The following is a 21,864-nucleotide window of genomic DNA, read 5'->3' as shown; positions in this document are numbered from 1 at the left end:
CCACTGCAGGGGACACAGGTTCAATCCCTCATCAGGGAGCTAAGACCCCACATGCCATGCTGGGCAGCGAAAAAAAAGCACAATTTGATAAGTTTGGACATATGTATACACCCACTGAGACAATTTATTCTTGAATTAACTTTTTTACTGAAGTACAATATATATTTTAAAAAATGCACAACTCATAAGTGAATTATCACAAAGTGAATAACATCTGTGCAACAAGCATCCAGGTCAAGAAACAGCACATTGCCAGGAGCCTCCTGTGTCCTCTCTCTGTTACTCCCCTCTTTCTCTCCAAAGGTGACTTCTATCCTGACTTCTAATGCTATAGATTAGCTTTGCCTGCTTTTTTGGATGTTGTACAATGGGATGAATCCTAATCACTAGCTCACTAGGGAACTCCCAGTATTCTTGTACTTATATATGTGTGCATATATCTGCTGGGGGTAGAATGGTTGGGTCAAAGGGCATGCTTATGTTCAGGGGTGTGTGTATATGTGTGTGCGCGCATGCGCGCTCAGTTAGGTTCAACTCTGCAATCCCATGGACTGTAGCGTGCCAGGCTCCTCTGCCCGTGGAATTTTCCAGGCAAGTGTAGGTACTATGGTGGCTTAGTGGTAAAAAATCTGCCTGCCAATGGAGGAGATGCAGGAGACTTGGATCCCTGAGTCAGGAACATCCCCTGGAGAAAGCACATGGCAACCCACTCCAGTATTCTTGCCTGGAGAATCCCATGGACAGAGGAGCCTGGTGAGCTGCAGTCCACAGGGTTGCAAGGAGTCGGACACAACTGAGCTCATGCGCATGCACCTAGGTACTATCTTCTGTCCTCAGGTTTTCACAGTGGTTGTATTGACATACACTTCTTCAGGATGTGTGTGAAATTTCCAGTTGCTCCATATCCTGCCCTATGCTTCGTATTGTTGCTCTTTTCTATTTTAGTCATTCTGGTGGATGTGAAGTGGTATCTGTTATGGTTTGAATTTGCACTTCCTTGATGACTAATGAAGTTATGCGTGCTTGTCCCACTATTCATCACTGTGTAACAAATTATCCCCAAATTTGGAAGCTTAAATAATTAATATGGTCTGAACTTCTCTGGGGGGCCCATGGTTAAGACTCCATGCTTCTACCAGAAGATCCCCTGGAGGAGGGCATGGCAACCCACTCCAGTATTCTTGCCTGGAGAATCCCACGGACAGAGGAGCCTGGCGGGCTACAGTCCAAGGGGTCACAGAGAGTCGGACACAACTTAGGACATAGCATGCTTCCACTGCAGGGGGGCATGGGTTGGATCCTGATCAGGAAACTAAGATCCTATATGCCTCTCAGCCTAAATAAATACATAAATAAAAGATAAAAGCTCTTAAAAGAAGAAAAACAAATGAACAAAAGCCAACAATTCTTTTCCTACCTTGCATAGTTTTGGAGGTCAGGATTTCAGGAGGTCTGCTGGGAAGAACTAGCTTGGGGTTTCTCTGGCAGATGAGGTCAGGTAGGGACTGGAGGAGCTGGGGGCTGATGGAATAGCCATCTCTCTTCATGTGGCTCAGGGTGTATCCCTGAGGTCTGCCTGCTGGAGCTTCCTCACAGCACAGACTGCTTACAGAGTGGCTGAAGGCTTAAAGATAGAATATTCCATCAAATAAAGTGGAAGAGACATTGTCTTTTATGAGCTAGTCTTGGAAGTCCCATAGGATCACTTCTGCCTTATTCTATCGACCTAAATAGTCACAAAAGGCCACTCAGTTTCCAGGGAAGGGAGCAGAGGCTCCACCTCTGATTGGAAGGACTATCAAAGTTACACTGTAAGAGGAAGTGTAGGATGGAAAATATTGTTGCCTGTATCTTTGCCACACGTGTTTGCCTATCGGCCATTCTGCGTAGTGCTTGAGCCATCATTTCTCCTTTTTCTGAGGGGTTGTCTTTTTCTTTCTTTGTATGCAAAATATATTCTGGGTGCTAGTTTTCCCCTCAGGTATATGTGTTATAAATATCTTTCCCCCTTATTCTGAGGTTTGCCTTCTCATGCTCTCAATGGGTCCTTGTGTGTGTGTATGTGTGTGTGCATGTGTGCTTATAAACTGAAATTTTTATGAGACAAGTGTAGATTCATATGCAGTTGTAAGAAATAAGAGAGAGATCCCTTTCATCCTTTACCCAGCTTCTCCGCTGGTGATGTCTCGCAAAACTGCAGAATAATATCATAACCACAGCCAAGTATCACAGGATGTTGACCTTGATATAGTTTACCCGTTTTATTCAGATTTCCTGTTTTGCTTGTGCTCACTTACATGTGTGTATTAAGTTGTATACAATTTTATCATGTGTACATGTAGCCGCTATGATAAAGTTACTGAACAGTTCTAGTACAAGGATTCCTAATGTTTATAATCACACCAACCCCTGTCCCTACCACTGGCAGCCACTAATCCATTTCTAAAATTTTGTCATTTCAAAAATGCTATATATACCTTACACACATTAGGATGGCTACTACCAAAAAAAAAAAAAGAAGAAAGAAAAGAACAAATGTTGGTGAGAATGGGTAGAAATTTGAACACTTTTACACTGTTGGTAGGTGATGGGTATGTAAAAAGAAGCAACTTCTGTGGGAAAGAGTACACTGCCTCAAAAACTTACAGAGAATTCCTTGGCTGTCCAGTGGTTAAGACTCAGCGCTTTTATTGCAGAGGCCAAGAGTTCAATCCCTGGTCAGGGAAAAAAAACAAAACCCCAAACAATAGCTAAAACATGGAAACAATCCAAGTGCTTATCGACAGATGAATGCATAAGCAAAATGTGGTGTATACATACAATGGGATGTTGTTCAGCCTTGAGAATATTATGCTAAGTAAAAGAAGCCAGTCACGAAAGGGCAACTATTCCAAGATCTCACTTCTGTGAGGTATGTAGTCAAATCCATAGAAACAGAAAGTAGGTTGATGTTTGCCAGGGGCGGGGGACAGAGAGGGATGGGGAGTGAATGCTGAACAGGGATAGAGGTTCAGTTTTACAAAATGCAAAATGTTCTGGAGGATGGATGGCAGTGATGGTTACATAATAATGTAAATATGCTTAATGCCACTGAAATGCAGGCTTACAATTGGTGAAGATGATAAATTTTGTTACGTGTACTTTACCACAATTAAAAATAAAGGCTTTATATTAACAGTTGGAATCATGTATGTAGTACACATGGACTTCCCTGTGGCTCAGACGGTAAAGAATCTGCCTGCAACGGAGGAGACCCCAGGTTTGATCCCTGGGTCAGGAAGAATCCCTGGAGAAGGGAATGGCTGCCCACTCCAGTATTCTTGTCTAGATAATTCTCTGGACAGAGGAACTTGGCAGGTTACAGTCTATGGGGTCACAAAGAGTCGGACACAACTTAATGACTAACACTTCTACTTTCACATGTAGTACGTAATATTTTTTTTTGCTATGCATAATTCCTTGGAGATTAGTATATCTTTTAATAAAGAGATAGTCTTGTTTTTATTTTTGGCTGCACCCTATGACTTGTAGGATCTTAGTTCCCTGACTAGGGATTGAACCCAGACCACTGCAATGAAAAGTACCAATTCCCACTGGGGAGCTCCTTCTTTTCTATTGATTGATTTCTGCATTGTTTTAAAAATGTTTTGATTATCCTAAGGTCATGACAATATTCTGTTATTTTCTATATGTTTTACCATTTTACTTTTCACATTTAGATCTACAATCCATCTGGAACTGATTTTGTGTACAAGGTGAGGTTTAAGGTCAAGAATCATTTCTCCCCCAGATCTCCAGTATCTTTTATCAAAAAGACTGTCCTTTTCCCACAGCTCTGCATGGTCATTTTAGTCATAAAATAAGTGTGGGTCTATTACTGGATTTTCTGTTCTTCTCAATGTAATCTTTGGTGTACTTTTTGCCAGTATCACACAGTCTTAATTACTAAAAAAGGAAATGGCAGCCCACTCCAGTTGCCATGGACAATTCCACAGAGGAGTCTGGCGGCTACAGTCTGTGGGGTCACAAACAGTTGGACACCACTGAGCAACCAACACTTTCACTTTTTTTAATGTCTTGCCGTCTGAGTTTGAATCCTCTCACTTCACTTTTTTTCAAGCTTGTCTTGATTATTCTTATTCCTTTGGCATTTCCCCATAACTTCAGAATTACTCTGTTGATTAAAAATTTCTTGGGATTTTGATTGGGATTATACTGAATTTATAGACCAATTTTAGAGAATTGGTATCATTGCAATACTCCCTTTTTTTTTTTGGTTGCACTGAGTGGGGCTCAAAATGGGCAAGAGGGGCAGTGAACCTGGCAGCCCCTTGCATCTTGTGTCTGCAGTGGAGCCCGGTCTCCCAGGGCTCAGATCTGGCTTCAGCACCTGGGCAATGGCTGCCCTGCTCCAGGAAGCTGAGGACAAGACCAGGGTGCTGCTGCCCCCCAGTGTCGAGGGTGGGGAAGAACAGGCAAAGTGTAGCCTTTAGGCTGAAGGGGTGTGTGGGCGGGTTCCCAGTCTCTCTCCTCACAAAAGACACAGTACAGGGTGTGGGCATAACCAGATCTTTATTTTACCAGAAGGGACAGGCAGTGGGGCAGTGCAGCATCCAAGCCCCAGACCGGACATGCAGCATCCACATGCAGGAACACAGGCTGGGGCAGGGCGAGGGGTGGGGGACCAGGACCACAGGACACCCGCAGCGTCCCTGCGGGGATGCTGGGGCCCTGGGCTCTTCTGCCTCCTCTGAAGCAAGGAGACAGAGGACCGGGCTGCTTCCCCACAGCTGGAGCCTGATCATTTCTGGCCAGGAAGCAAGCCGGCACGAGCAGGGAAGGATTCCGGCCAGCCTACGGCACTCGATTCTGTGCAGGGCTGGCACAGCTCTGCCCACTGGAAGGGCCCGGCCTGATACTCAGGGCAGCACAGCCCTAGTAGGAAGGGGGTCTGTACATTTTCTATTCCCCAGAAGGGCTGGATCCTGATCCCAGAAAGGCTTAGCAGAGTTGGGACCAAGCCCCACTCCAGGGAAGGGGATTCCCTGAGCACGAGCAGGGGCCTCCTAAGGCAGTAGTAAACCGAGGGAGCTGCTCTACACAGGAGGCCTCGCCTCTGTGCCCGTGGGCGCGGGAGAGAGAGGTGAGGTACGAGAGCAGGCCTGGGGCTGGGCAGGGGTTGGCAGAGGGCGATGGCCCTGGGCCTGCAGCCACAGCTACTTGGGCCCAGAAGGGCTGGAGTGGGCGAGGCTGGGGACTTCCTGGGGGCAGGTTTTGGGCTGGGAAGACCAGGCCAGGAGAAGACAGGGTGGCCGTCATCCCCAGAATCCCTGCACCCATGCTGAAGCTCTGGCTGGGGCCATGGGGCGGCGGGGGATGGAGAGAAGCACAGAAAACTTCAAGGCACCAGGATTCTCGGGAGCAGCAGGGCCACTCCCACAGACAGACAAGACAGTGATTGTAATAAACATCTTCAATTTAAACTACATGATGTGTGTAGAGGGTGCGAGGAGAGAGGGAGAGAAAAAGACAGACAAAGGAAGAGACGAACAGGAGATGAGGGTGCAAGAGACAAACCAGACAGTCGTGGCAGTGAAAGCGAGGCTGTGGGATGGAGGAGAAGAGGCGGGAGACAGACAGAGACAGAGGGGAAGGGAAGACAGCCAGAGGCCTGAGCACGCAGCGCTTCTGGTCCCTCCAGAATAAGGCACCAGAGTCAGTGACGTTCCCGTTGTCCCTGTGGTATTAAAACGGGTGCTGAAGGTGGGGGCGGTGGCTGCTGAAGGGTGTGGGCCGATGAGACCTCACACCTGTGCACCGGTGGCCTTCTTGATCAGCGGTATCTGCAAGGACGGGAGATGCCATGAGGCCTTGGCTTCAGGGCCCCCACCACTCTGCCCAGGCAACCCACCGCAGACAGCGAGACACCCACCTTAGACAGGTCCACGCCCGTCAGGGCGTGCACAGAGGCGGGCAGCTCGGCCAGCAGTCGGTTCACTTCCGATGTCACCTTGCTGTTGTCCCCACTGAGGACCACAATCTCATCGACTTTGGTCAGTGGGGCGGCAATTTTGGCAGCAATCTAGAAGGCAGGGTGGGAGGAGAGCTGGTTGCCACTCGGACTCCATCCACCTGCCCCATCCAGCATCTCTCCCTCCTGTTTCCACCTCACCCCACCCCAACGCAGCCTGGGCGGCCCTTATTTGCAATAAAGGTCAGATGGTCCCCTGGGTTAGGGATGAGCCTAGGCCTGTTGTAGAGTTCTTCCCCATGCCGCTGAGTACTTCCCCATTTGACCCTCCCAGCCATCCTGTCGCTGTGTCACTGACAAGGCCCAGAGAAGTCCGGCACTTGCCCAGCCAGTCCCAGCCTTGGGTGGGAGCCTTACCCGGGGCAGGGCGTCCAACACCAAGGCCATCTTGGCTGCATCTCCGTATTTCTGGTAGGCCTCAGCCTTGAGTTTCATCCGCTCAGCCTCTGCCTTGCCCCTTGCCTCAATGACTGCCGCCTCTGCCTCCCCGATTTTGCGGATCTTCTCTGCTTCTGCCTGAGCCAGGAGGACCTGCTTCACCCTGGGGGAGTTCGGGTGGGCAGGGTCAGTGGGAAGTGCCAGGGGTCCCTTAAGCCTTGCCTGGGGGCCAGCGAACCCTCGAGTCCCCCACTTTGGCAGGTGTCAGGGGTGAGGGACCCATGAGGGCAGTGCCCTGGCCTTCTGGCTCTGGCCTGGAAGAGGGTACTGGCTCCAAGAGGCCAGATTGGAGAGGGGACCTACCTGGGTGCCCTCTGTGCCAAGCACCACATCAGGCCCTTAAACCTCTAGCACCTAATTCAGTCTTCCTAACAACAATCCCATGGGGCAGGCGGGTTAACCCTACTTCCCAGTGAGGAAGCAGGCGTGGGGGCCTCCAAGCTTGGCCAGGAGTGGAGGGGGTGCCCAGGTGGCAGAGGAGCCAGACTAAAGCGGGGGCCCCCAGCGGCACCTACTTTTCACCCTCTGCGATCTGCTGTATGCGGTGGGCCTCGGCCTCGGCGGGGCAGCGCACCGTGGCGATGAGTTCCTTGTCGGTGCGCAGGATCTCCTGCGCCTCCACGGCAATCTGCTTCTTGCGCTGCACGACCTCGATCTCAATCTCTTCCTGCCGGATCTTCTGCTGTTCACGTGCCCCTTGCAGCTCATAAGCCAGCTGGGCCTCAGCCGTCTGTGGCGGGGGAGGGTGGTCAGCACGTCAGAGGCTGGCCGCCACAGTCCTGGGCCTTGAGCCCCAACCCCAGGACGCCCGACAGCTTCTCACCTTGATGTTGACCTCCTCGCTGAAGGCCGACTTCTGCAGCTCGAAGGCTCGCTTGGAGTCGGCGATCTTGGTGTCAGCCATGAACTTCACGTCCAGCATCTCCTTCTTGCACTCGGCTTCCTGGGAGCAGGAGGGGCAGGTGCTGAGGGTCCCCCTGAGTAACCAGGGTTTCCACCGCCCCTGAGCTCCCTCATCCTCGAGGCTGGGAAGGCAAGCCCACATACCCGGATGCCTGCGTCCCGTTCGGCCTCGGCTACCCCGATGTCAGCATCTCTCTGGACCACAGCAGTCTGTGTCTTGCCCAGGGAGCTCAGATAGTCCACTTTGTCATACACGTCCTGGGGAGGGAAGGGGAAGTCGTCCCTGGGAATAGTCAGAGGCATAAAGGGGCCCCTCCTGCCAAGCTCCCACGCCACGCATGAATGGACACGGGGGCCACAGCCTTCCCGCCACACTGCACCTTGATGGTGAAGCTGAGAATCTCGATGCCCATGCGGCCGACATCAGGGGCTGCCACCTCCCGCACCAGCTTGGCAAACTGGTCCCGGTCCTGATAAATCTGCTCCACTGTCAGGGTCCCTGGGGGCAGAAGGATCGTGGGCTGGCTCCCCAGGGGCCCAGCCAGCTTGGGAAAGGGAGGAGCCGGCCAGGGAGAGGTCTGAGTGTAGACAGGGGTCACACGGTCTGTGCTGGGTCTTTCTAGGTTTCTTTCTATCTGGCTGTGCTGGGTCTTCCCTGTAGCATGTGGGATCTTTAGCGGCAGCATGTGAACTCTTAAGTTGTAGCATGTGGGATCTAGTTCCCTGACCAGGGATCGAATCTGGGCTCCCTGCCTCAGGAGCGCAGTCTTGGCCACTGGACCACCCGGGGAAGTCCCTGGTGGGTTTCTTCTAACACTGAGTCTCCTCCTGCAGGGTCTGGGCAGGATGAGGAAAAGTGCCCCAAGCAGCACTAGGTGCCTGACCTGACTGGCAGTCAGTCACTCAGCCCCACCTCCATGCTCTCTTCTTCACTCGAGTCTCCTGATATTTTGAAAGGAAATACATGACGGAAAACCTGTCAGCTTTTCTGCTAGAAGCCTCTCAGCGGGACTGACAGGCCCGCCTGTCCAAGCCCCCTCTCCCCTCCCTGGCCTTGGCTCAGGGATGCTGTGTGGCTCCTCGCAGGTGGCAGAGGAAGAGGGGTCCCTGGGCCAGGCAGGGCCTCACCGAGGATGGAGCGCAGGTGTCCCTCCAGTGTCTGCAGAACGACGTTCTTGATGTCTTGCACGCTCTTGCCTAGGAACTGCTCACAGGCCACAGCCAGGAGCTCCTTCTCGGTCATGATCTTCACCTGCCGGTAGTCACAGAGAAGTCTGAGCCAGGCTGGAGGCAGGCAGACGGAGGCCCCAGACCCAGGAGGATGGTGGCAGTTGGTACCCCTCCCCTCCTTTTTAGGACCTGGAGGCCTCAGGGGGAAGGGGGTGGTGGTGGGAGGGGGTGGGGTCTGCTGAGGCCTCCAGCAGGGAGAAAACACGAGGAACTCATATTGAGAAATTTCACTTTCACTGGCAGCCCCAGGCTCTGCCAGGGCCTCTCCCCTGGACATTCTGGGCTCCTCCCCACCACCAACCCCTCCAGTCCACTCTTGGCCCCTCAGCCTGCAGGTCTCTGCAAAAAGGAGAATGAGCAATAGGGGTGCAGACAGACAGACTAGGAAAGAGAGCCAGGAGAGGGCAGGAGACAGGTCTGCGGTCCATCACCAGGGGAAGGCATCCTCTTCTTTCTTCCCCAAGGCACCAAGCCAACCACTCCTGCACCAGGGGCCTTTGAGATGGCTGAACCTGCCCTGTGAGGACCTCTGGAGAGCAGGAAGCCCCTCGCCCAGTCACCAGGCTGGGAATATAACGCAGCTCTGACTCCAGAGCCCAGAGCTCCCTGGCCTCATGTGGCCTCGCCCTCTGGTCCCCACCCTGCAGCCCCCTACCCAGGGGTCAGGGGAGGCCCGGGTTCTGGGGCTTGGCATTTCTGACACCTGCAAAGAACGGGGAGGGGTTAGTGACACAGGAGCCCCGGCACTGCTTCTGTCCTCCGCTGGCCCTCTGGGGAAAGAAGGGTGTCTTGTTAGTCCTGCTGGGTGGCCGAGAGGCTGAGTGCAAGTTCCAGTGGCGACGACCCTCTCTGGGAAGGGGGATGGGCATGGGTGGGGCCGCTGGAGAGAGACTGCCCCGGCTGCCGGCCTCTCCTCGTTCCCACCCCAAAACCCAGCGTGGGGACGAGGCAGCTCAACGGACATGCGCGGGGCTGCTGAGTTACTATACCTGGGCGACACCCGTCACAGTTAAAGCTACCCCCTCGGCCGTCTCTACGTCCTCACAGCGGGGCTGCAACGTCATAATCTCTAGGGAAATCCTGCCAAGAAATGCAAAACAGGGGCCATGGGTCTGGGGGCCCAGGGCCTGGGGTGTGGGGAAAGACTTTGACATCTCACTGCGCCGGCTGGGACGGGCCAGGGGGGTCCTGCTGCAGGAGACGGAGGGGGTGGGCTCTCCAAGGGGTCGGAGCTGGGAGTGTGTGAGGAGAGGGGTGGGAAGGCAGGGCCAGGGTGCAGATGGCTCAGTGGAAGGAGTGTCATGTGCCACCCACGTGCACGTGTGTCCTCTGCTCACATCAGCCTGGCTGGAAGAGCGGGAGAGGAAGTAGGAGTTGTCAGGGGTGGTCTGGACCAGGGGCTGGGGGTAGTGTGGGCAAGAGTCTTGGCGTGGCCATGTGTGTCCTGGAACAGCACATAAGTGCTGGTCCTCCAGGCTATATTTGTAGGTACCATCTGACCATCCCCCAGAGGCATTTGCCTGTTCCCTGGGCATGCTCAGCACCCCAGAGTGCCCTGGAGGCTGCTGAGAAAGCTGCCTTGTACCTGGCATGCTGGGAGTATGCCCACTGCTGGGTCAAGATGGAGATGATCCTGTGTTTGCCCCACCCCACCAGGGGAGCCCTGCCGGGTCCCTCTACCTGGCACCAGGCCAAGGCTGGAAGCCTGCTCTCTGGGGTTGGGGCCAGATGCGGCCAGTGGAGGAAAAGGCTGGGGCATGCTAGAGCTTTGGGGCCAAGGAGGGTTCTGCCCAGATGACCTGAGTCTTCAAGGGTTCACATCACCCAGTTGAAAAGGGATCTGGGTATTAGCTATTTCAAGTGGAGTGTGGGCTTGGAGGGAGATGAGGCTGCTAGGTGGGGTGTCGAGGGAGGCCTGGCCCCTACATATCCCACGCAAAGGGGCTCTGGGCTTCTTCTCTGCCCTGAAGCCTGCCCTTCCACAGTGATGAGTGGTGGGTGTGATAGGGACAGTCTTCTTCCCCATTAAGGATATGAGGTTGGGTAAGGCAGGGTGTGGGGGTGCTGGGTTTTGCCTGAGAAGCTGAAGGACAATTTCATGGAAGGGTGGAGGATGAGTAAGGTGACATGTAGGTCTCTTCTGGCCTGGGGACCCACCAGCATGCAGGCTCTGAGGGGCAGGGGCTTTCTGATGTCCATCGCTGCCTCGCTGCCTCCGCTGTGCCTGGAGCTGACAAGACGCTCAGCGGGGAGCTGGCAAATGGACCAATGAAGATGGGAACCTGTGCTGCTAAATGCCATGGCTCAGGAAAGGGTTTCATCTCTAGGGCTGTTTGGCGGTGAGGAGGGAGACAGCAGGTCACTTGCTTTCCCAGGTGAGATCAAGTCTGTGATACAGATGGCGTTCCTCGAGCACTTCTTTTCTGAAAATCCCAAAGCGAGCACCCTCACATTGCTTTACTTGCCTTTCTAATATTCCTGCAAGGCTCAGGGAGGGCTTGATTCTCCCCCTTTCGCATATGGGGAAGCTGAAGTCTGGTAACAAAGAGAGCTGCTCAAAGGCCTCTCGAAAGAGAATCAGGGGCAGGGAATGGCCATGGCTCTTTTTGCTCAGGCCTGTCAAGGAGGTTGGAAGCAGTCAAGGGGTGAGATGAACATAACTCCCCAGGGGACCCGTTCTTCTGGTGCATCAGGGAGGAGGGTGTTGGCCTGGAGAAGACGCAGGACACAGAGCTCTGTGATACCTGAGGACTAGGACTCCCGTGGGAATCTTTAGGATAGACCCCTCCCGACCTGGATAGCCCACCTCTGTCACAAAAGGGCCTGTGTCTTCTTCTCCCGCCTCAGCTTACTCTCAATGTAGGCTTGGCGTCCAAAGACACCCCCTGGCAGACTTGGGCAGAGCTCCCAGAAGCCTTCACTCTCTCTCCCCACTCGCAGCCCCCCATGAGCCGGGACAAGGGAGTGGGGGACCCTAGAGGCTCCACGCGGCCACCCAGAGCAGTGGTGGTGGGAGGAGAGGGCAGGGAGGCGCACTCTCAGGAAAAGGGAGTCCATCTGGAGTCTGCCAGGCCCCCGCAGGGCAGGAAGAGAGGAGGTTAGACACAGAGGAGGAAGCAGGCGGGTTATTACCTGTGCAACCCCTGTTACGAATAGCGGGACCCCCTCCGACGTCTCAATATTCTCACAGCGACACAGGATGGTCATAACCTCCAGAGACAGTCTGAGGAGCAGCCGGGGGGGAGGGAAGGAGAGGTAGGGACAGGAAGGGAAGGAGGGGACACAGCAAACACACACAGTGGTTACCAGACAAGCACCGGATGCCTGAGGCCTGGGGGGTGGGGGGGGTCGCTCTCAAAACTTCAGCTCCCATCCCCCACTGCCAGCTCGGCTCGGCCGTAGGGGACCAGAGACACCCCTGCGCTGGCCTGAGGCCTCTGGGTCTCTTCTCCAGCCCCCACACCTTTCCAGCCAGAAGCTGCTGGGCTGGAGGTAAAGCCTGCTGATGCCCTGAGCCCATGACCTGAGGTTGGGAGGTTGCCTGTGCGCAGGGCACCAGAGCTACCCACTGCCTCACTTTTCCAGGAGATTCCTGGCACAGTCTGGCTGGCAGCCTGAGCTCCATGCTCCAGATGGAGGCAAGCCTGTGTTTCCAGAAACGGGTGGGGGTGGGGGAGGCCACTCTGGGGGTTCATGAGCCACAGCAAATACCGAATCCTGCTCAGGGCACAAACCCTCAAGGCCTGTGCTACTTATCCCTAAGAAGGCAATTTAGGGCCAGAAGAGTCTAAAGCAATTTTTGGATTTTCTGATTTGCGGTGGTGGGATGTGTCAAGGAAGGCTGGGACGGGGGGAAGTGTGTGCACCCCTGCCAATATTCACAGGGACAACTGGGAGTCACTCACTTCCAGAGTTGGGCACGGGCAGAGTCATGGCAAAGAAAAGGTGCGTGGAAGCTACCTGGGCCTCCCTGGGGCAGGGTGTGTGCCCGTGTGTGCTGGGTGCCGGACCAGGCAGAGGCCAGCCTGTGGACAGCGCAGAAGGTTTCCTTAAACCAGAGGGAGGGAGGGCAGAGGCTGAGGTGAAGGAGCAGAAGCAAGTGGAGTGGGGGGATTGGGAGCAGGAGGCAATGTGGGTCCCCCCACTCTCCAGCCATGCGCATGTACACAGGTTGACTGCCTTCCAGCCCCTCCCTAACAGCACCCTCAGGCTGAGAGGACAGCAGACCCAGCTCAGACAGGCACCCATCAAGCTCTCTTTGGGGAAGGAGAGGGAGACAGGAAAGAGGGGGAGGATGGGGGAGGGGAGGACAGAGGGAGGGAGGGAGACAGGAAAGGGGGAAGGAGGGAAGGGAGGGGGAGGGGGGGGAAGAGGGAGGAGGGGATGGAGAGGAGGGAGGGAGACAGGAAAGAGAGAGGGAGGGTGGGGGAGGGGAGGAGGAAGGGGGTAGAAGGAGGAGGGGATGGGGAGGAGGGAGGGAGACAGGAAAGAGGGAGGGAGGAGGGGATGGGGAGGAGGGAGGGAGACAGGAAAGAGGGGGGAGGAGGACAGGGAGGAGGGGATGGGGAGGAGGGAGGGAGACAGGAAAGAGGGGGAGGGAGGGGAGGAGAGAGGGAAGGAGACAGGAGAGGGGGAGGGTGGGGAGGAGGAGGAAGGGGGAGGGGAGGGAGACTGGAAAGAGGGGGAGAGAAAAGGAGGGGGGGGGAGGAGGGGGAGGAAGTGGGGAGGAGGGAGGGAGACAGGAAAGAGGGAGAGAGGGTGGGGGGAGGAGGGGAAGGGGAGGGGGGAGAGGGAGGAGAGGATGGGGAGGAGGGAGGGAGACAGGAAAGGGGGGAGGGTGGAAGGGAAGAGGAAGAAGGGGATGGAGAGGAGGGAGGGAGACAGGAAAGAGGGGGAGGGAGGGGAGGAGAGAGGGAAGGAGATAGGAAAGGGGGAGGGTGGGGAGGAGGAGGAAGGGGGAGGGGAGAGAGACTGGAAAGAGGGGGGAGAGAAAAGGAGGGGGAGGGGGGAGGAGGGGGAGAAAATGGGGAGGAGGGAGGCTGCAGCTCAGATGCCAGAAGTGGAGGAACAGCTCAGGTCAGGGAGAGACAGCTGCCCATATCGGGGCCTCAGGACAGGACAGGGCATGGCAGCAAAGGACAGCGGGAGAGACCTCACTGAGTCTGGAGAAGAACAGCTGACACTGAGGGCAGGTGACATGGAGGATGGCTGTGGAAAGGACCTCAAATGGAAGGCTGGGTTAGAAACCTAGACCTCCACTCTGACCTAGGAAGCGCCTGCCGGTCTCAGGGAAACAAGGGTCCCCGCTGGGGGAGACGCCCCTGCAGCAGACTAGGGGACAGGGAAGGGGCTGCCCCAGGAACCCAAGAGTGGGCCCTGCCTGCGGGCCCAGAGGGAGATGCTGAGCCAGGGTGTGGGAGAGCCACCCTGAGGATGAGGCATAAGGCCCCCACCCCTCACCTTCAAACCTGCCGTCAGAGAAGCTGGGCCCTGCTGTCTTGGGGCTCTGCTCCTGGGAGCAGGAAGGGGGAGGGGACCAACCACGGTGTGGAGAAAGGGCCTCTGGAGTGTCAGCGGACGCCTGGCAGGACAGGTCTCGGGGCAAGCGGATACTCTCTAGGCCCGGCTGTACGTCTAGGGGTTTGGACGAGACACTCTGCTGTCCCAGGACTGTGTGGCGGGTGTGGGGTGGGAGGTGACAGTGTCTCTGGAGAGGGAACCCATGGCTCCTGTCAGGCCAGCTGGCCCCCTCAGGAGTCTTAGGATCCTGAGAGGATCTTGTGACCACTACTAATTGCTTTCTGAACACTTTTGACCTTGGGCCAGAAGAGTTTCCCAAGATCCCTCAACTGAGGCAGGGCTAAGAGCGGGGAGAGACAGGCAGTGGAGGGGGTTAGGAGAGATAAGTGAAGTTAAATCGTTGTGACATGCTTCCCATGCCCCTGACTTCAGCCAACACCCTCAGACTCCCTGCCGCCATGGGGCGTCTCTCTGCCAACTGGGATACAGGGGGATTTCCACTGGAATCTCCACTGCTTCCCCTTCACAGGACCCCCACCCCTGCCAATGGGCCTGCGCTTTCATAGCTCTGCTGTCTGTGTCGCCTGGTTCCTGGCCTGGAAGAATCTGGGCCCCTCCCCTGATCTCGCATAATCAGGAAGGGGTTGCTGGTGGGGAGGTGGCCGGCCAGCCTCATCTCCTCCCAGGTGGGCAGGGAGGGGGCAGGAGAGGCCTGGGCCCGAGTCTGGCCTTGCCCCGGGCTCTGGGAAAGCCCGCAGGCAGAGCCTGAGCTGAAATCTCCTTTCCCCTTCTGAGTCTCTCCAGACTGATGGAGGAGGTCCAGACCCATCTTGCCCAGCCCCGGTGCCAATTCCTTAGATCCGTATCCCTTGTCTTTAATACAGAGAGCCCCTTCAGGCTATAACCATCCTCTGCCATTTAGCCCCTGCCTGCATTGTCCCAGGATCTGCACAGGGCAGGGGTCTCTTCAAGTCTTTCCTCCTTCCTAGGACCACTCCAAACAGGTGTGTTATTAAGGGTTCGTGAATAATTCTGAGCTAGAATCAGGGCGTTAGGGTTCTGCCTGAATTGCCTGGGGCAGAAGTGATGCTTTCACTGGAAAAAAGCACACCCACCAAGGAAGAGCTGCTCACAGACAGCCCTCCTGCCTCCCCATGTAACCCACTCCACCTGCCTCTTAGGAGGTCCCCCCAACTAGAGTGGAATGCAGCAAGTGGTAGATGCTCTAGCTCAAGTGGCATGAAGGGGGTTAAGGATGGAGACCCTCTTCTCCCCTGCCCACCAGGATGCCCGATTGCCAGCCCCCAGGCCCTTACCTCTGAGTGTCGGAGATACACCACCAAGCCCAGGCCCAGCCGCCAAACACATACTGTTTATAGTCGGAACCACAACAGCCCCCTGGAGAGCAAAGCAAACCGTGGCTGGTCAGTTAGTCCTTGGGTATGTCTACCCTCCAACGCCTCCATCAGTAACGCTGGGCCTTAGCCTGCTCTGACACTTGACAACTCCCACCACTGGGCACCAGGGGTGGAGGTTACAGATAAATGGGAGACAGGCCCTTAAGGTCTTGGGATCTAGTTTGGTAGACAGGCAATTTGCATAGAAATGAGGGGAGCCAATGAGTGGTTCAGAATGTATGTGCTTTCAGAGAACAAAGTCAGTGGGCAAGAGTGAACAGGGACACGTCCATCTTTGATTCAACCATCCGTTCAGCAAACAAGTACTTTTCTGTGCTAGGGAAACAGAGATCAAGGTACAGCTCCTCTCTTAAAAGCGGTGGGACTCGGAGGAGTGACCTTTTCCTGAGCTGATGGTTGTACCATGCGACTGGCCCATTACCAGGATGGGATCAGTCCCAGAGGGGATGCAGGTGGAAGGCTAATACAAGGGAGTCTACGAACCAAGAGGTGGGATGGGGGTGGGGGTGGCACGCTCAGCAGACCTCTCAGTGAGACTGGTTCCCAGGGGTTCAGAGTGAATGGGAGTGGATGGGGAAGACGGCAAGACCTCAAAACAGAAGCCAACTCATGGTACCAAATGGAAAAGTGAAAGGGAAAAGGCCTAAAAAGGAAATGACTCCTGGAAACTATGTATCAACTAAATAGCCCCGTTGAATCTGGCCACCACCCAGATTCACCTCCTGGAGGAGCTCCGCACAACCTCTATACAGAAATGAGAAAAATCAGTTCTTGAAATTCTTGTTGTGAACCCTCCTGCTGATGCCAAAATTAATCAACAAGTTCATGAAAACTTAGTAAAAGGAAGAAGGGCTGTTCCCTGGCAGAAACAGATGATTCAAAGGAAATGTAACATGTAACAGGGAGGAAAAAGCCAGTGGGCGTCATTGTTTCTGCATTCATAAACTTGGGTTTTCAGGAAAGTCTAGGGTGGGTGCCTCCCAAGGTCAAAGGTCAGGGGTAGTTTTGTGTAGCTGGGTTAGTGTCTCTGAGCCCTCATGGGACACTGACCTCAGGGGACAAAGCCGGGCAGCGGGGCAGAGGGCAGACTGCAGAGTATTGTAAGGACTGGGCCAAGCAGGGGTGTTGTGTGTATGTGCCTGAGTGATGGGGAAGTCATTTAAGCTAAGAAGCCACACTTGTATTTGCATTTTAGAAACCCCACTTTGCGCAAGGAGAAAGATACCTGGGTCAGGGAGGCTGGGGAGAAGCAGCCTCTTGCAGTGACCCAGGCCACACACAGTGGCTGACGTGGGGGGATAACTTCTAGAGTAGTCTTATCCAAGAGAACGTCCTTCTGGGATTGAAATGTTCCCCAGCTGTGCTGTGCAACAAAGCAGCCACTCGGGACATGTGCTATTGAGCACTGGAAATCTGGCTGGTATAACCGAGAAAATGAATTTTAATTAACTTAAATTAACCTGTGGCTCACGGCTACCATATTGGACAGTGTAGGCCTAGAGCCAGGGTTTGGGTTGGTGGTCAGGCCAACAACCAGAGACAATAGAATCATGAACCGGAGAGAAGTTTTAGATAGCTGGAGGGACCACCTGACGCGAACAGCCGACTCACTGGAAAAGACCCTGATGCTGGGAAAGACTGAGGGCAGGAGGACAAGGGGGCGACAGAAGATGAGATGGTTGGCTGGCATCACCGACTCGATGGATATGAATTTCCAATAGTGAAGGGCAGGGAAGCCTGGCGTGCTGCAGTCCACGGGGTTGGAAGGAGTTGGACACAATTTAGTGACTGAACAACAAAGGAACAAAGATCCCACAAGTGTGGTGGGACTGCCAAGATAGACAGCTGGCAAATGATACTGCCCACCGGGCAGCCCACCCTGTCTCCTGGGTCTGCCCTGTGCATGGTGTACAAGCAGCTGAGCCTGAGGTCCAGGGAGCTGGGAGCATCCCTGCAGTGTGAACAGGGTCGGGAACAGGTTGCAGGTCTCTGGAAACACCTGTTCACAGGACTGCTGCTCAAGGTAAGCCACTGCAGGCTGCTCTGTCCTGGGGATGGGGTGAGAGGAGACTCTGAGGACCAGCAGTCAACTTGAAACCAAAACCATCTCGGGATCCAGTGAAACTGGAAAAGGATCAAAAACCACAGCTTGTTCCACTTCTTCTGGCCTGGTGGGAGCTGGGGCACAGTGGCACAGCTTTCTCCAACCAACCCAGGGCACTTCTCAGGGTGCAGGGAGAAGAGACGTGTAGTGGTGTAGTGTAGTGGTGGCAGGGTGGGATGGAGGCGAGAGAGCCAAGGGTGGGAATCCACGCTTTGAAGTGAAAAGTGAAGCATTAGTCACTCAGTTGTTTCTGACTCTGTGAGACCCCGTGGACTGTCAGGCTCCCCTGTCCATGGGATTCTCCAGGCAAGAATACTGGAGGGGTAGCCATTTTTTTTTTTTTACCTTTAACTTATTCTTTGACCTTGGGAGCAGGCTGCCACAGCTCAGGCTGGGCCTTGGCCAAGGGTAACATGGCCAGGTTCCCAGGGGTAGCAACAGGAAGCTGGGGCTGCCTGGCTGCCCCACCCCCAGCAGCCTCCTCCCCTGGAAGGGATCTTCCTCCCAGCTTCCTGGTCACCCTGGGGACCACTCCCAAGAGAGGACTCTTAGGTGACCCTTCCTTGACCTCCCCAGTTCTTACTGTCTCTAGACTTGGAGACAATCCTCCTAATTTTATCTCACTTCTTCTAACCCAACGTACTTTCCTTTGCTCTGTCCTCAACCAAGTTGAAGAGTCACAAAATATCCTGTCATAAATCCCGCCTCACTCTCAGCCCTCCCCCAACACAAGTGCCCGTCTGCCCCTCAGGAACACTTCCTTTCTTCCTGCCCCTCTTCCACTCTTTCATTCCTACTAGTCAAGAAGACCTACAACTCTACTCTACAAGGCAGATTTTTTTTTTTTTTTGGTCACGCTGCAGGGCTTATGGGATTTCAGTTCCCCAACCAGGACTGAACTGGGCAGTGAACATGCTGAATCCTAACCACTGGACCATCAGGGAACTCTCACACAAGGGGGATTTTTTTTTTTAAAACATTTTATCAATTTATTTGGCTGCACCAGGTCTTAGTTTCAGCATGTAGGATCTTTCGTTGCGGCATGTGACCTGTGAACTCCTAGTTGCAGCATGTGGGACCTAGTTCTCTGACCAGGGATTGAACCTGGGCCCTCTGCGTTGGGAACACTGAGTCTTAGCCACTGGACCACGAGGGAAGTCCCACAAGGGGGATTTTTTGAGCCAAAATCCCCCCTTAGTAGTCTGGCAAAGCCTGAATGTTCATAAATGCATAAAATAAGATACATAAGAAACAAATATTTAAAGTTATATATGTGTGCTATGTGATACATAGTAACATGTATAATGTTATTAAATAATAAGATCTTGTGGTAGATTAATAACTGGCTTAATTTCAAAGTAGCAATGAGCATAAATGATTTTTACCATACCTGCAACAAAGGCAGTATGGTAGGAAAATATCTGCTAATTCTATCATGGATTGTTGCCGACATTAATAATCGTAGGAAGCACTAACTTTCAGTTAAAGTGAAAGTGAAGTTGCTCAGTCGTGTCCAACTCTTTGCGACCCCATGGACTGTAGCCCACCAGGCTCCTCCATCCATGGGATTCTCCAGGCAAGAACACTAGAGTGGGTTGCCATTTCCTTCTCCAGGGGATCTTCCCGACCCAGAGATCGAACCCGGGTCTCCCACGTTGTAGGCAGACGCTTTACCGTCTGAGCCACCAGGGAAGTCTACACTTTCAGTTAAAGTAAGTGTAAATAAAAATGTACCACTTTCCTCTTATCAAATGCAAAGACCTCTAAATTCTATCCACAAACTCCAGGCTAAGAGAAAGGTATATGGTGTTTGGATTCCCCCAAAGTAGAAACAGAGAAAAAAAATTGTGCATTACAGAATGAAGGAGGCAGGATAGACAAGAAAAACCTCCAGACTTTTCAAGTGGAAAAGATGATCATGATACGTATCAACATCCTCCTTCTGAAAGTAGGCTGCGTGAGATGGCCCTGGACTTAGAAGGGAAAGTGAAAGTCGCTCAGTCGTCTTTGCGATCCCATGGACTATATAGTCCATGGAGTTCTCCAGGTCAGAATCCTGGAGTGAGTAGCCATTCCCTTCTCCAGGGGATCTTTCCAACCCAGGGATCGAACCCAGGTCTCCCACACAGCAGGAAGATTCTTAACCAGCTGAGCCACCATGGAAGCCACCTGGACTTAGATGCAGGTCCAATTAATGGGGTGTAGGGAACAGGACTGGAAGTCCACATGTCAGCGAAAGCCACAGTGCAGTTCGATCATCTCACATTCCAAGATACTACTATGCTGGGCATCATCTCTCTCTCTTCTCTTCCACCCTCCCTTGACTTCAGCTCTCTTAATTCTCAGTGTGGCCTCCTCTCCGCACCCCTAAAATGGCTTCGAAGTTAGCACTGCCTTGGCCTCTGGCTAGAGTACCCTGGCAACTTGGGAGGCACAGAGCAGCCCGTCTTAGGGGTTCTTTTTGTCCCTCAGTTTCAGGATAGCCACAAAGACAAAACTGGAGCTCTTTCTCCTTGGCCCAGAGTCTGGGCTTCTAGAGAGAAATCCGACAAGTAAAAAACAAGTGTGATGTAGATTCAGGTTTCTAAAAACCTTTAGGAGTAGAGGCTGGGAGACTGGCCCAAGTCTGAGAGAGGAGCAAGTTTGGTCAGTGCTCTCTGGGGGTCTCCCTGGTGACCCCAAGGCTATCTTCTCTGGTTTTCAGGGAAGTGAAAGATTTTTTTTTTTTTTGGCTGTGCCACAGGGCTTGCAGGATCTTAGTTCCCCGACCAGGGATCAACCCCCCAGGCCCCTGCAGTGAAACCAAAGAGTCCAAACCACTGGACTGCCAGGGAAGTCCCAGGGAAGTGAAGGATCTTAATTTCCTCACAGTAGGGTCCTAGTCAGAGAGATTGACGATTTCCTGTCCCAGGGCAGAGACTGACTTTAAGATTCAAACTGAAACAAAGTTCATGAAAGTTCCCAATGGATTCATCCCAGGTCTCAAAGTGGGTGGCAATAAGCCCAGGTCGGGCCCACCCTCTTCTGCTCAGTTCTGCAGCTGGCCCTAACAACTCTCTGCACAGGTGGAGAATCCATACTGACAGTGGCAAGTAGGATATGAGCGTTTCCTGCAGCTACAGGCCTCCACGCTGTCGGGAAAACACTGGCTTCTCCCCAGCACCCGCGCCATTGGCTGCACAAACTGGTGGCTTGAAAGGCTTCTGCCACTTCCCAAGACACTCAAACACACAATTTAAATAGCAGCCTTATGGCACGATCTCTCTCCCTACCCCAACATTGCGGAGCCCCCATCCCGCCTAAGCGCAACAGAAATTCTGGAGTCTGCAGCATTTTGCAACCAGAGCAACACAGCCCGGAGCCAGGTTTCTCAACCTGTAGAGGCCGCACCCGCGTCTACGGGGCGGGCAGTGCCAGTAAAGCCCGGCAAGCCTCAGCCTGCTCGGAATTAACGGATCTGTGCCCAGAACCCAAGGATCCAGGTCCACCGCCCCTCCCCAGACAGGCACCTGCGACCCACCCACCCCTCGTTCCGGGCGCTGGCATCCAGCCAGACTGTGTTCCCGGAACCCCAAGGCTTCGGCTCGGGATCCTCTAGGCCACAGGGGAGACCCTGCCCAGAGGAGGAGGCGGAGAAAGGAAAGGAGGGAATAAACACGGGCAAACACGCAGAGCACGGAGGTGGGGGGAGAGCCTGGCCGGTGCCCTAGGGCGCGGAGCACGGAGAGTGGGGGTCCCTCCTGTAAGGGTCTCCGGAGCTACCGTAAGCTCAGGCCCCACCCCCGGCATTGCCCCCGCCCCCCTACCCCCCGCCCAACCCTCAGAGCCCTTCCTCGGCCTGGCCCCTCTCCCGCCCTCCCAGGCACAGCCCCCGCCCCAAACACCCTCCCGGCGCCGGGCGTTCCAGATCCACCTCCCTCGGGGCCCCCTCACCTGAAACCACCAGCGCCTCGTTGGGCCCCACCGTGTGACAATTGCCCATGGCGCCTGCAGGACGGAGGGGCCCCCCGGAGGTCGCGGAGACCTGGACAGCAGCCTCCGGCCCGCCCGCACAGCCGGCCTCGCCCTGCCTGTCGGGCCACCCCCAGCGGCCGCCCGCCCGCCCGCACCCCTCCGCGGCCGCAGCGCCGCCGGAAGTGTGGCGGCGGAGGGCGGGGCCGGCGCGGCCTGCTAGGCGGTCGGCGCGCTACCCGTAGAGTCAACACGCTTTATTGCACGGG

At 54.5% G+C, this 21,864-nt stretch overlaps 1 protein-coding gene across 4 annotated transcripts; it reads right to left on the bottom strand.

The window, feature by feature from the left end:
• Positions 1-4,555: 4,555 nt before the first annotated feature.
• Positions 4,556-21,755, bottom strand: FLOT2 (flotillin 2). 4 transcript variants are annotated; one of them, XM_070390344.1, is made up of 11 exons: positions 21,578-21,755; positions 15,439-15,520; positions 11,735-11,825; positions 8,501-8,624; positions 7,753-7,871; positions 7,517-7,630; positions 7,293-7,412; positions 6,985-7,199; positions 6,389-6,572; positions 5,933-6,082; positions 4,556-5,843 (listed from the first exon to the last, which is right to left on the bottom strand). In XM_070390344.1, the coding sequence occupies exons 1-11, from the start codon at positions 21,624-21,626 to the stop codon at positions 5,805-5,807; spliced, it is 1,287 nt and encodes a 428-aa protein (XP_070246445.1). In that variant the 5' UTR covers positions 21,627-21,755; the 3' UTR covers positions 4,556-5,804. The 4 variants fall into 4 exon arrangements, with proteins under 4 accessions (XP_070246445.1, XP_070246444.1, XP_070246446.1 ...); XM_070390343.1 differs by lacking the exon at positions 11,735-11,825 and adding an exon at positions 9,592-9,682 and having other exon boundaries at positions 21,578-21,752; XM_070390345.1 differs by lacking the exon at positions 21,578-21,755 and adding an exon at positions 9,592-9,682 and having other exon boundaries at positions 15,439-15,467.
• Positions 21,756-21,864: the final 109 nt, after the last annotated feature.

Source organism: Bos mutus, chromosome 19, assembly GCF_027580195.1.
Source record: "Bos mutus isolate GX-2022 chromosome 19, NWIPB_WYAK_1.1, whole genome shotgun sequence".
Classification (NCBI taxonomy): Eukaryota; Metazoa; Chordata; class Mammalia; order Artiodactyla; family Bovidae; genus Bos; species Bos mutus.
Note: the sequence above shows the minus strand (reverse complement) of the source record. Positions and strands in the feature narration are given on the sequence as shown.

Coding starts and splice junctions, on each gene's coding strand:
- FLOT2 (XM_070390342.1), bottom strand. CDS start 10,923: ATGAAACCCTTTCCTGAGCCATGGCATTTAGCAGCACAGGTTCCCATC. Junction 8,625..9,591: donor CTGTGACGGGTGTCGCCCAG/GTATAGTAACTC, acceptor GACTACCGGCAG/GTGAAGATCATGACCGAGAA. Junction 7,200..7,292: donor GCGAGGAGGTCAACATCAAG/GTGAGAAGCTGT, acceptor CCCCCGCCACAG/ACGGCTGAGGCCCAGCTGGC.